The 14,274-nt window shown below is 30.4% G+C and overlaps 2 protein-coding genes across 2 annotated transcripts; both read right to left on the bottom strand.

Annotated features, from left to right (window-relative positions):
* Positions 1 to 4,234: 4,234 nt before the first annotated feature.
* Positions 4,235 to 10,410, bottom strand: LOC111879505 (diacylglycerol kinase 4). Its single transcript, XM_052765177.1, has 13 exons — positions 10,367 to 10,410; positions 9,676 to 10,051; positions 8,885 to 9,007; positions 7,910 to 8,047; positions 7,739 to 7,824; positions 7,222 to 7,309; positions 6,943 to 7,018; positions 6,770 to 6,852; positions 6,593 to 6,663; positions 6,392 to 6,469; positions 6,201 to 6,288; positions 5,941 to 6,057; positions 4,235 to 4,643 (listed from the first exon to the last, which is right to left on the bottom strand). The coding sequence occupies exons 1-13, from the start codon at positions 10,399 to 10,401 to the stop codon at positions 4,485 to 4,487; spliced, it is 1,518 nt and encodes a 505-aa protein (XP_052621137.1). The 5' UTR covers positions 10,402 to 10,410; the 3' UTR covers positions 4,235 to 4,484.
* A 1,522-nt stretch (positions 10,411 to 11,932) lies between these two features.
* LOC111879547 (uncharacterized) lies at positions 11,933 to 12,498 on the bottom strand. Its single transcript, XM_023876011.1, has 2 exons — positions 12,234 to 12,498; positions 11,933 to 12,141 (listed from the first exon to the last, which is right to left on the bottom strand). The coding sequence occupies exons 1-2, from the start codon at positions 12,496 to 12,498 to the stop codon at positions 11,933 to 11,935; spliced, it is 474 nt and encodes a 157-aa protein (XP_023731779.1).
* Positions 12,499 to 14,274: the final 1,776 nt, after the last annotated feature.

Genomic DNA, 14,274 nt, shown 5'->3' with positions numbered 1-14,274 from the left:
CACGTCGTGGCCATCCTTGGCCACGCTGTGGATACTAAACGACAAAGCAGACGGGTCTCTACCTAGTCTCCAAGTCGTGGCAACCTAAGGCCATGTCATGGGGGACTAGTCTAGACAGCTTAACCATTAAGTCATTTTCCCACAACTTCAAGAGCTCCAAATCTTAGATCCGGTCCTTCTCATGGTCTTGATGGATAAAGTTTCCAACTTTATCCATTTAGACTCCTCAATAAGTCAAGATCCCAAACCCTAATTCTGTAAGGGTGACCAAAAGCATAGAGACACCCATTAAGCACCAAATCTCTAGAGTTGCACATCTAAAGTTTCCAAAATGATTTCATACTCCAAATAAGCTCTAAAAATCATAGCTTTATGGACATGCATGTCCAATACATGTACCTTCCATTTTAGGTCAAAAACATGACAATAAAGGCTTAAATTTGGGCATGGGACCAAAAACTACATGGATCCTCAGATCTAGAGCATATAACACTAGAATGATCACATGGATCCATAAAGTTGCCAAATTTATGAGATTCAACCATCCAGATTCTCCCACTAAGAATATCTGGGGACAAAAGGGCTAGATCTAAAGGTAAATAACATAAAGGTTGGATATTAGGGAATTTCAATGGTCTAGAAACATGCTCAAGGTTGGTGAGAATATTTGTTTGCTAGAACCAAGCTCAAAGATGTCTTCTTCTCTTTACACACAAGGACTCAAAGATTAGCAATGGAGGCTAGGGTTTTCTTTTGAAGGCGGAAGGAGAGTGAATGAGGGTGAGGGTGGGCGACCTAGTCATCACATTCCCTTAAAAAAAAAAGACTAATTTTAGTTAATGGAGTGAATTATTAAATTGCAATTAAGTTAGAAAACAACATGAATCCCTCATTTTACATATTATCTTTCATTTTACATATTATTTTCTATTTTAATCTTTTATATGCTATTAAATATAAATAATATTACATTATATGATCCTTTTTTTACATATTAGTTTTAATATATATTACATATTCATAACTAATAGTTATGAAAATAATACAATTATGTATTAATATTAAAGTATTAATTCTCAATAGTCTTCTGTTACTATTTTTTTATTTGTTTTAAATGAGAACATATATATCTATATAATTAATAACGTGAGATCGATTGTAAAATTATCTTGAGATAAGCTATTAATTTTAGAATATTATCCTTTTGGACAAAAAATCTGAAGATAAGAAATTTTATATTATTTTATTCTCTATAACTACATTCATTATCTATGTAATATTATCTATAAAAATGGACATTCATTATCTATGACCATATCTCGTCATGTGTATTTTTTGGATGCCAATAAAATCCCCTGATAATCATACCTATTACTTTGAATCTAATAATTTATAGATAAAGTCAAGAAAGTATGGAGGAAGAGTGTCCGTAAAGTCAAGGTAGTCTTCGATTTTTGCGTTTGTGACTTACAGTTTGTTCCCTTTCTCCACCATTTTCTTTGTTCCCTAATAAATAATAATAACATAAAATTAATGGCTATAGACATCTTTAATATGAAATCAATTAATTATGTTTGTCCCAAAACATAAAACTAATAATCGATTAAGATAAAAATACACATATAATATTCGATGAATCACATAAAATCATGTGCTAAAATGGACCAACGACCAATGGGTATGGTTTCAAGTTTTCAAGTTTTGAATTTGAGATCCATGTACAATATGGTATCCAGTATCTTTTTCGTAAATAACTATAGACAAATCACAAGTGTCGAATATTAACATGATGAGTAGAAGAGACCTCCCCAGAAGTCTTTATATTTGGGTCCCACAACACTCCACTTTTGCCACGTGTCATCGGTATATGCAGTTATATAACTCTTCCCGCCAAAAGTTTCAAGGATGCGTTTCCCTTTTGCTTTATAATTTCAAATCAATGTCTTGTTAAGTAAATCTTATCCTAAATTATAAATCAATTACATTGCGATGTAATGAAACCATCTATGTTTAAACAGCCATAATTAATGATGTATCCCATAAAATAAGGGATAAATTAAACCCCATCTATAATGATCTCGTATCCCATTAAATCGCTTCTTATATCATCAACCCATAAATCGATAGGCAAGAACATCTTTTTGGTTGTAAGAATTTCTGTTCGGATTTTAATGTTGTATTATGCAGTTAAATTTTTTTAAAGTTTCTGTTTTTGATGTATGTATGTTTTACTATTATATGCAGTTAAAACAGTTTTAAATTTTTGTTATTGTTGTTGATCCTGTTGATGTATGTGTGTGTTACTATGTGTTTGGATTTTAAATTTGTATTATCCAGTTAAAAATGATTAAATTTTAAAACTTTGGATGTGTTACTATGTGCCACTTTCTGTATAAATTTTATTTGTCATTTTCAATAATTGCATTTCTTCAACTTCCTAACATTTTACTTTGTCATTACAAAATATAGTCTGTTAATTCAGACTCCCTCATTGTTGGATCTTTAGATGCTGAATCACAACACATGACCCTTCAAAATGTATTACTATATAACAACGTAAAATGTCACACAATATAACTCCTTCCACTTTGGAAAAATCAACATCTACAATTCCTCTGAAAATATTGTCTACTCCAAAAGATTTAAAACGAAATCTTGATGAAGTCTTTGATGTGGACAACAACGCAAAATCGTCATCAACAAAATGTCCACGTCTTTCTTGGGGAAATAAAGAACATGAAAAGTAATGTTTTAACTTTTAAGTACTCAATTTGAATTTGCTTTCGTTATAATTTACACTAGGAACAATCTCGTAATAAGACATATTTTTTTATAATAATTCGTGGAGCTATTGTAAGTTTTTTCATCAATATTTGTATGTGTGAATTGAATTGAAGGGTTTTTTTATTGATCTACTGGTTATTTGCGTATGTTGATTATCTATTGTAGTGAATTTCTTGATAAATGATTAAATGGTGTACGAGATTATGTTAAATTTTAAGGCATTATTATGTATTTCGGTCAAGGTTTAAAAGAACATAATCGAGACTTGTTTTCTCTTCCTCATGAGGCCTAACCCGAAGTGGAATTAAAAAATAAATATAAAGATTATATATCTCCTAAAAAAATACTAACACATCAATTGTATCTACAATAGTATATAATTGAATCTACAGGAGCTACAAACATATATTTTTACAAATCCTATGCTCCCAATCTATGTCGGAAGAAGAATTACCATGTGCGATGCTAAGAACAGATGTGATGTGAAGAAGAAAGATTAGGTTAAAAAACAAAGCATATGAATCTCCTATACGAACCGTTTCTATAATTGAATCAACAATAGTATTTAGCATTTAGCAACATGGACATGTTAATTGTGCATAAATGTATGGAAAATGATTCTCACAAAAATAGGAATGTGTATTATATAATGTAAGCATACTTTATAATTTGAACTTTAACTTAAGTCAAATATTCATTGATATACATCTTCTTATATTTTTTTGGTTATTTTCGCTAAATTTTTTTCAGGTAGCATTTTATGGTTTATTTTTGTTTTTTGTTAGTTTTTTTGTTTAATCTCCCTATTATAATAAAAAAAATAACTTTAATCTCCTTTTGTCATGTGTCACTTTAATATAACTTGTCGTTAATATTATGTCACATGTTATGGAGATATATTAGACAAATCACTTTAAAATTCAGATTTACTTTTTCTAATTATATATTAAATTTGAAGTTATAATAACTTTAAAATTTTGATATATCTCTTAATTAATGATTTATTTAAAACAATTGTTTAATAATTATAAATTTTACTATGAAAATTTAATTAATTTTGTAACCATGTTTTTAATGTGTTATAAACTAATGTTTATGCAATAAATGTCTTCCAATTTCAAAAACTCAATAATTGACTCAATTTTTTATAAATTCAATAATTAACTTATTTTCCTTAAAAATTCAAAATTCCCAAATTCAAATAAGTCTTTAAATATTTATAATATCAAATAGTTTTTTTTATTTGTATACATTGAAATACTTATTCATCATGCTTAAGTATACATCTTCATATTTAATTTTTTTAATCAATATACACAGATCGCCCAACTAGGTTATAAATAAATAATATAATATAATAAAATAATAATTTAATAAAACAAATTCGGAATTCCATAGTGTGGCCCACATATAGACATGAAATAATGTTAGTGGGATATGAAAGGAAAAGTTCACATAAAAGCAAAAACTTTCAACATATCATCAACCAAAACAAAATGGTTATATTACATCATTACACAATCTCACATATAAAGATTTCTTGTTCTACTTTACAAACATCATACAACCATGGCACCGGTTAAGCACCAACTATAACAACTTTTCTTCCTAGTAGTTTTAGTAAAACAACACCAATTTACCCGTTTGATGGTAAAAATGATTTACACGAGTTAATAATTAACGTTAAAAGTTAAAAAAAATCACCCTCCATTGATCATAATTGATCGAAATGGAACCCTTTCAATGTCCACAAAAGTTGAAAACTCATTTTGCAATGGTTGTTTCCATGGCTCTCCATCCATTTGCATAAAACCTCGTTTCCATGCTCCTCCTCTTAACTCAAATCGAATTGCAGCAGCCTAATGAACAAAAAGTTTCACTCATTTTTAAAAAGATATCCATTTTTTAGTTTGAGTAAATTACACGAATGGTCCCTATGGTTTGGGGTAATTTACACGTTTGGTCCCTTACTTATTTTTTTAACTCGGAAAGTCCTTATTGTTTGTTTTTGTTACACACTTGGTCCCTACTGTTTGTTTTTGTTACACGCTTGGTCCCACTTTTACCTAAAAATACTATTATTTAAGTAGGGAAAAATACTGAGGTGGGTAAGATAAGATGAGAGGGATGGAGTTGGGTATGTGTTTATTTAAATAAATAAAAAAAACCAAAGGGAAAAATAGTCTTTTTATGTAAGACAAGGACCAAGTGCATAACAAAAACAAACAGTAGGAACCTTCCAAGTTAAAAAAAATTAGTAAGGGACCAAACACACAAATTACCCTAAACCATAGGGAACATTCGCGTAATTTATTCTTTTAGTTTTTATACCATTTTTCTTTCGGAAAATATACAGAAAAACACAACTTTTATTATGTGATCCATTTGGTCACTTAACTATTTTCTATAGTGATTAAACAATTACACAACTTTAGAAATCGTCCTTTCATAGTTTCATCATTTATCAATTTAATCACTGATATTATTTATTATGATTGTTATAATGATATTTTGATGGCTAAATCGGTAAAAATAATAATTTAGCGGGTAAATCATAAAATCGTGAAAATATTTATATCAAAATATCAAAACTGGTAACCGGTAAATATTTTTTTTTTAACGGTTAAAAAAGTATTATGGTTTAATTATAAAGTATAGTTAAGTAGCTAAATCCATGAAATGGTGAAAGTACAAATACTTTTTTGTATTTTTGACCTTTTTTGTATTTTCCCTTTACTTTTACCTTTTTAGCATACATATGCATGTGTTGTTTTTCATTTAGCCACTTGATATTTTCTATAGCGATTTAAGAAATATATTATTTGACTTTTTAAAAAACCCATCTTTCCCGGTTTTTGAAATTTAAAAAAAGAAAAAAAAAAAATCACAACATATTTTCATGGTTGCACCATTATAGAAGTACTTTTTTTATGATTTATAAAAACAATAGTTCAGTTACTAAATCGTAAAATTATGAAAGTACTTTTTGTTTTTCTGTATTTTGTCCTAATATAAAAATATTAAAACCAGGTAAATGGGAAAATTCTTCTTTTTTTTATTATTATTGTTAAAGTGATAAAACCAATAAAACGGTGAAAGTAAAAAGTAACTTTTTGTATTTTTTTTTTTTTCCTTTTTTACCCTTTTGGCATATACCTGTGCGATGTGTTTAGCTGAAATAAGCTCGACCATTACAAAAGACGCATGCCATCCTTGTTTAAACCCAAAAACTTCTAAAAGTCCATCATCTGCATTAGCTTCAACAAAACCTTTCTGAAACCAATTGAAAAACCAAAATTACTCATTTCTCCTTCATCATCATTACAATCATAACGAAAAATATCGATTAGGGTCCACAACGTTCTTCAATCGAAAGGATATTTAAGGTATTTCACAAATAATCAAACGTCGATTACCTTTTCCATATATTCGGGCTTCAATTTCCCCCATGGATTTCTTCCACTCGCATAGCTATGAAGATTCAAAGCGACAATAGATCTTACACTGGAATATATAAAATCATAAATCAACATTAGAACCTAATAATAATTAAATTTAACTTTAGAAAATAAAATTGCGAATTAAATAATTAAATTAAATCGCTTACGTTGAAGGGATAGGAACAACTTCCCAATCGGAGCTATTGAGTCGTTTAACATGTAGCCTCAATATATTCTTTAGTCCTCTGTTTTTTTCCAATAGAAATAGATTTTAATTTAATTAAATTAATTAATTAATCGAATTTTTTTTTATAAAAATAGTATTGAATCATGAAAAAAAAAACGTGAATAATGTGACAAATTCTTACCTTAAACCTGGATCAGCCATACAAGGCGTAAAAAACCACCCTTGTTTGCAACTATATCCAGAGTAGATTAACTATAACAACATAAGAAATAACAAAATAACAAAAATAATAAATAATAATTTTAAATATATATTGTGTAGGGGTATTTTTGTCAAAGAAACGAACTAAGGTTTTGACCTTGTTTGAAATAGGACCTTGTGCAAGGTAAGGTTTATCATTCCTTAAATGATGGAAACCATAAGCCACCTGTGCATCCATTCCTATATAAAGAAATTAATAATAATAATCGAATTAATATATGTAAATACACAAATTATAAAATAATAATAATAATAAATAATTAATTATACCTATGCTGAAATAATTATAGAACACTCCTTGGTAGCATGAAATTTTTTCAGGCAACTTTCCTTCGATTTCTAAACCCTGAAAAGAAGCGCATATAAGTTTGATTGTTTTTCGAATTCTGTAACAATTTCTTATATTTGAATTACTTTTTTATTACATAAGGCAAGAAAGGCGAATTTGAGAAAAACATATATATATATATATATATATATATATATATATATATATATATATATATATATATAATAAAAAAGTAAATAATTTGAATTAGTATTATAAACCTGATCAAGAACAACTTCCTCTGTTTGCTTCAAAGAATGAGGAGTATCTAAATCTATTCCAGCAGGCATTGATATCAAAAGTTTCCAACTGCATATAAATTATAATATTATAGTAGTAAATTTAAAGCATAAAAGTAAAAATGTGCATAAATAACAAATTTTGAAAAGGGCTAAATGTAGATAACAACATCATAGTTTTTAGTTGAAAAATTAACCAAATTATTATATGATTGTAAATCTTCCCATTTATAGCAAATATCATCCAAACACAAAGCAACCTTGTTTGTTACAATTAGGTACGTTTACATTTTTCAAAGTATAATAATAAAAAATAATTTTTAAATAGGATGCTATTATACGCAAATAAATAAAAGTTTGTTGCTATTTCTTGTGTTAAGGATTAAATGCAAGAATAGCAACATACCTCCATTATAGAAATATCATCCATATAAAAGTAGGTTGCTATTTCTTGCATTTAACCCGATATGGAAATTGTCATATTTAAAAATCGACTCACCTATCCAAACGACTAGTTGGAGCATGAATGGCCCTATCAAGAGTCTTTTTTATAGCCGCCCTCCAACTAAAAGGAAACGAACCACCCTATAAATAATTCCAATCACATTAAAAACCTCAAATAATATTAAAAATAAAAAAATAAAAAGTATTAGGATACGATTAGATTTACCCAACCAAAACTCCTTGACAAATCATTTCCTGTTCCAAGTGGTATAACTGCGGTTGGTGGAATCGGACTTCTTCCCTGCTTATGAAGCTCTCCAAGACATCCAAGAACCCAACCCACTGTCCCATCGCCTCCCGCAACCTATCAAATAAATACTAATTGCCATGTAAGAAATACTCTGATATCTGTCTATAAAGTTGGTATCAGAAGAACGCTGGTTTAAGCTGTGTTTGGCGCGCCCCAGCTAGCTGATTTTTCGAGCTTTTTTAAGTTGTCATGTTTGGCAAATCAAAATGTAGCTTATAAGCTAGCTTTTTACAAAGCTCTTTAGACTAGCTTTTTAGGAGCTTTTTTAAAATTTTCGAAATATACCCCTTAATTAATTATAGAAACACATTCTTTTAAATGTTCTTTTATGTCCTTTTATATTTTTCAGCTAGCTTTTCAGCGAGTTTTACCAAACGATATTTTTTATCAGCTAGCTTTTCGGCTATCAGCTAGTACGCAAAACATAGCCTAAGTGATGTGAAGTTGAGTTAGACAGCGTAACTTAAGGGTTGTTTCTTTTTGACTTAATGAGCTTAATGGGTTAAGCAGTTGATATGTATAGCTTTATATGATTGTTTCTTTTTTTACTTGATCTGGATAGAATGTATGGCTTCATGTATTTAGACACTAACACTTTACGGTTTACCTATTTGACTTTCTACTTTTTTCTCCTCTCATGTTAAAATGATTCGTTTTGTGAAATTTGTTATTTGGAATGTAAGGGTAAAATGGTCATTTGGTCTCACTCTATAATCTATATATACAACATTTACTTTATTCAGACATCATTACCCGTTCAACCATTTTACATCGTTGCCCATTTAATCATTATAAAAAGATTCAAGATTCCTTGGGTTTGTCATGGTTGAAGGGTATTTTAGACATTTAACTAAAAATCAAACATACTTAGGGATAACATAAGAAGCATACCACAATCCTTAACTTTTCGCGAGTTTCTTTGGCACAATTGTCACCAAGACTAGCAAACTTCTCCAAGCAACCCAATCCATACTCAACAAACTCATGGGGCCTCACATTAGAAAGGTCAAATACCTAAACACAAAATAAAAAAATAAATAAAACATGAGAAAATTGTTCTTTTGGTACTAAATAGAAAGAAAAAAGATTAATAATTGTGCTAAAGATCACGAAAATGGTCAAATATATCTAGTTTCAAAGAACCAAAATCAGTGGGCCCCACCATGGTGTCTACCATAAGTGTCGGATTTTGACAGGTTTATAGATCTTGAGCACTTTTGGAAGATAGATTTAGAGAAAAAAAAAAAAAAAAAAACCCCGAAAACACAAATTCTTATTTATGAATAAATGAAAATTGTATGTGTAGATTCTTTTGTGTATTGTCAGATCCAGGAATTATCACTAAAAATTAAGAACTTTCAAAAAAATTAAGAAGTTTCAAAACTCACATTAGCAAAATAATTTTCTTGAATTCGTATTTTTGTTGTTATGTGCACTTTGTATTGACTTTCAGTGAATCAAAAGTTTCATGAATCATGCGTTTCCTGATATAACAATAGACTGATTTTATAAAAGCTTTTGTAATCACAAGATTTTAATCAAAATCAATTGAGTTCGACGCAATTTTCGCAACTATATTCTCGGGGAAAATTAGACGATGAATCAAAATTCAAAAATATGCAATAATTGAACATTTATTTATGAGTTTTTATATCGAAAAAAAAAAAAAAAAAAAAAAAAACCTGTTCTTCGCCCATTAACTCCTGCAACCTTGCTTTAAGATGTGGACCATGGCGTCCACCGCTCTTGGAGTTAATAAAAACAACCAACGGACACTCAGCGGCGGCGAGAGGCGGTTTATCGCCGTCGCCACCACCGGCGGTAGCGGTAGTAGCATCGAAATGACGTTTTGCAGAATCAATATCTTTTGAGGCAATGGAATCCCGAATAGCGAGACGTAAATACTCAGGCATCGTGATCTTCTGCCGCAATTCCTCTTTAGGAATCCTTATTCCCGATAAAGACCACCGTTTAATGGAGTCTACCATCGACGACTTTACAGCCACTCTATTCACCATTTTTTCCGGTCCCGGCGAGTCCATCGTAGTCACTCTGTTTCTGGGTGAAGATGGGAAGAATCAGACTCGAATCTGTAACTTTCTTAGGCAAAAAAACTGGAAAAATTTTGTTCAAAACTCAAAACGATGGTTACAAAGAAACTGTCGTCGGTTTTTCTAGAGTGAGAGAGAGTTTGTGCGTGTGGGTGGAAAATGGGGCCGGCGAAATAGTCGCTTTAAACTTTCAAGTCCGGCAAGGGTGGAGTTTTGAAATTTTGTTCTTTTTCCTTTTTGGATACAAGATTTAATATAATGTATTTTTTTTGACTCGTTTTGACTATTATACCCTTTAGATTTGAGAGTATTTCGAAATTACCTGTTTTCGTAAAGTGCTGTTTCGTTTTTGGCCATACATACAGCGACACATACGCCTGTGCATACTTTTGACATTTATAGAACTATGTATTTACATGTTATCCCCTTTGAGTTGAGGGTATTTACATGGGACCTCTTTGTTTAAAGTAAGTTTCATTTTCAGCCCCTCATGTTTTGGTTAAATAAGTTTAGTTGGCTTAATTCATTTTGAAACACAAACAAACTAAAAGGTATTTGTAGTTGAGAGTAATTTAAGTATATTAAAATTATTTTTACTTTACTAGTTTACTTTATACATGACAACAAACAACAAAGTAAATTCTTGTGTGATTTGCATGTATGACTTCAGTGTAACATGTCACGTATTATTTTGGTTTTATTATTTTTAGGGCCGGTACTAAGGATTCAAAAGACTAGGACCAATCGGAAAAAAATTCATTAGACTTTATCACTTTAACATTTAATGAATTAAATTATATAAAGTAAAGTTTTTTTTAAAACGATGATAAACTTTATAGCAATAAATATATCTAAATCATAATATTTTAATGAGCAATTATATATCGTAATAGCTAACTGAAGACACGTGAACCTCTTCTTGAATTCTTGATAGCAAATTGGTTGCTCAACTATCTGTAGTCTATACTCTCTAAGATTTCGTTCTCGATAGATATCATTGTCAGACCGCTAAGTCTTTCTTGGGTCATTGTGGAGCGCAAGTAACATTTAAAAACTTCAATTTCAAGAAACTTCATTCTACATCATTACTGGAATAGTCAACAGTATTCTATATGCAATGCTTGCATTTGGGAAATAATCAAGTTCTTTCAAATACTTCGAAACATCTATAAGATTGCTAAATTCACTGGCTTCCAATGTCGCAAATAATTTCAACTCCAAATAAAGTTCTTTGGCATCAATATCCAATCTTTCTTCAAACTTGAGTGTTTTTTCAAGAAGATGACAAAAAGACTTAAGATCTTTATCTTTATTTCACTTTAAATTATGTGAAAATAAGAAACCAAATAATTTGTCATACTCTTTGAATTGTTCAAATCTTGTCTTAAGAGAAGTACTAGCTTGATCAACAATGTATAAGAAATAATTGACTCTGAAATCAGCTCTAAATAAAACCTCTTCGCTACATGAACTCTCATCAAACCTTTTTTCCTTTGAATCAAATGTTTTTGCGGAAATATTTGATCGATGCCCATTTCAATAGCAATATCCTTATCTTCAGCAATCACTTTTGAATAACTAGTTTCTCTATAATCCTTGAAGTAATCAATCAATATGTTTATTTCTATAATAGCATTATCAAGATGCATGTCCTTTTATTGTAACTTTTTACTCACAATATTCACCTGGTTTAATACTTGATACCAGATAATAGTTGCTACCAAAAATTTTAAGTCATCGAGTTCTTTTTCTGCTAGTGAACTTGCTTCACTTACAATTACAACATCATTATCCTTTTATCTTCAACTTGAAGTAAAACTTCCCGTACATTGACAAATTGCAGTTTAATAGCCTTTTACACTCTCAACCCGACTTTCCCAACTTGTTTCTAGTAATCTCTTTCTTTCTTAAATTGCTCGTCTTGAAGTTTATCAATTGTTTCGTTCAAGTTCGATATTTTACGCATATCAAACCACTTATTCCTATTTATAAGATGATCCAAGGAAATTTCATGTTCTTTAACTCTAGTGGTAACATGGTGCCAATCTGCATAACCTTCACTATCCAATTTACCTTTTGAAATCCCTTTTCTAAACACTTTACAACATAAACAATTTTAATAAAGTTGCATAAAATCAACTCCAAATTTAATAAAGTTCTTATATATAAAGTTGCATAAAATCGTCTACCAAATTTATCGTAGAGACCATACATAATACTAGTATATCTTTTAGGACCTTTCTCGACCAAACGTTTAATCTCATCATAATTACATTTTTCCCACCTTCTTGGATCACATATATGAACAAGCTCTTTAACGGGCTCTTGCTCTTCTAGATCTTTTACTTCTACTTCTACATGGTCTTCAACGTGCTCTTCAACATGCTCTTCAACAAGTTCTCTATAGATAAGCTTATCTAGAGCATCGACGTCGACCTTTCTCTTTTTCTTCATCTAGTTTTTTTTTCTTACGTTTTTTACTACCAGATGGTTGTTTAGACTTCATCGCTACAAGTTCATTAGTTACAACTTTCAACATTCAACATTTATTTAGATTTCAGAATTTCAATATGAACTATAATCTGATAAAGTGATTCTGATAATCTCTACATTCAAGTATAAAGTATACAAATTCAACATTCAATTTCTGATAACATAAATTAGTCAATTTTTGGATTCTAAACCCTAGAACAAAAAGCAAAACTGGATACACGAATGTTTAATGAAAATGAATGTGTACCTGATTAGTAATCAATTGACTAAGAGTAATTTTAATCGTCAATCAACCCTCGCTAGCTGCACTTGCCGAATGATCAATGATCGAAAATCGGTAATAACAATCGCTTATGTGTTGCTTTCTCACATTTTGCTGATCTACTCGACCCATACTTGGACTAATCTACAATTCATTTATTTGTTGGGCCTAATTTGAATATAATATAAAAAAAAATTAGGCCCCTTAATAAAATGGTCCCTGTACATATGCCCATATTACACATGCTCTTCATCGAGCCTGATTACTTGATTCTATTATTTTGGCTCAACATAGAAACATTTATCAAAAAATCATGATGTTTAGTGAAATTATTTGCATAATTGACATAATGGTCTAAGGGGTATTGAGAATGATTATGAGATGCAAGATTGCAATGATAGTCTTGTAAGTAAGATTGATCTTGAGGAAAGTCAAACTCCAAATTTTAAATTAGGCGTTGAATTGGTATATTGTCATTGTTTAGATGAGGTTTGAATGATGCGATTTTCTTGATATTAGTTTGGACCAGTAGTAGAAACTATTTAGAATCGTCGTTGAAATTTAATGGAAGGACAATGTGATAATGTATCCCTGGAGATATGCTACAAAACAACAAGGGCTATCTAGGAAGATCCTTGCAGCACCCTCCGGTTATCTAAAAAGTTGTTTTCATCGATCGACCCACCCAAAAAAAGATTCATCAGTCTGCCTTGTTGCCCAGCAATCATGTCGATCCGCAAAGATATATTCCATCAAGCCGTTTCACTTCCTAGCACCCATGTTGGCTCGGAAGATAAGTCATGCTCTAATCAACCAAGGGTTGGTCATACCTTGAACATGTGTAACCTCATGACAAGGTTGGCGAGGTGACGATAGCACGAGGTAGTGCCCATGTGATGTGTATTAGAATCAAGTAATGAATACAAAATCAATCACAAAAATCAGAAAGAACACGTCGAGTAAATAAAATCTGATTGGCTCATTTATGTCTGTAAAGAGTACAAGTATTTGAGAGAGTTTAAAATAACGAACAACATAAAAAGACTCTCTACCCTAATACTTAACCTATTTATAGGGTGATACAAAGAGTAAAAAATAAAAGGACTTAAACGTTCTAGTTTGAATTCGACATGTGCCTTGTAAATACATACAGTGTCGAAATCATTCTAATTTCGAACCCTAATAGACTTAAAGAGTTTCGACTTCTCACTAACTACATTTCAAACCCTACAATATCCCCTTTAGTGAGAAAAGAAGTAATCATGCCATAAGCTTCTAAGTCTGTTGAAGTACATTGCGAACCTCCACGTACCACAAAATCGTCTTTCGAATCTCTGCCTTGTCATCAGCTTCATTCTTTTTGCAATTGTTTACTCTAATAATAAGATTTGTATACTAAGCATTCGTATACCTCTCCAAATCAAATAATTGAAACAAGAACTTTGTCATTCTCCCATTCTTGTTCTTCCCTCGAA

The sequence above is a fragment of the Lactuca sativa genome, chromosome 7, assembly GCF_002870075.4.
Source record: "Lactuca sativa cultivar Salinas chromosome 7, Lsat_Salinas_v11, whole genome shotgun sequence".
NCBI classification, from domain to species: domain Eukaryota; kingdom Viridiplantae; phylum Streptophyta; class Magnoliopsida; order Asterales; family Asteraceae; genus Lactuca; species Lactuca sativa.
Note: the sequence above shows the minus strand (reverse complement) of the source record. Positions and strands in the feature narration are given on the sequence as shown.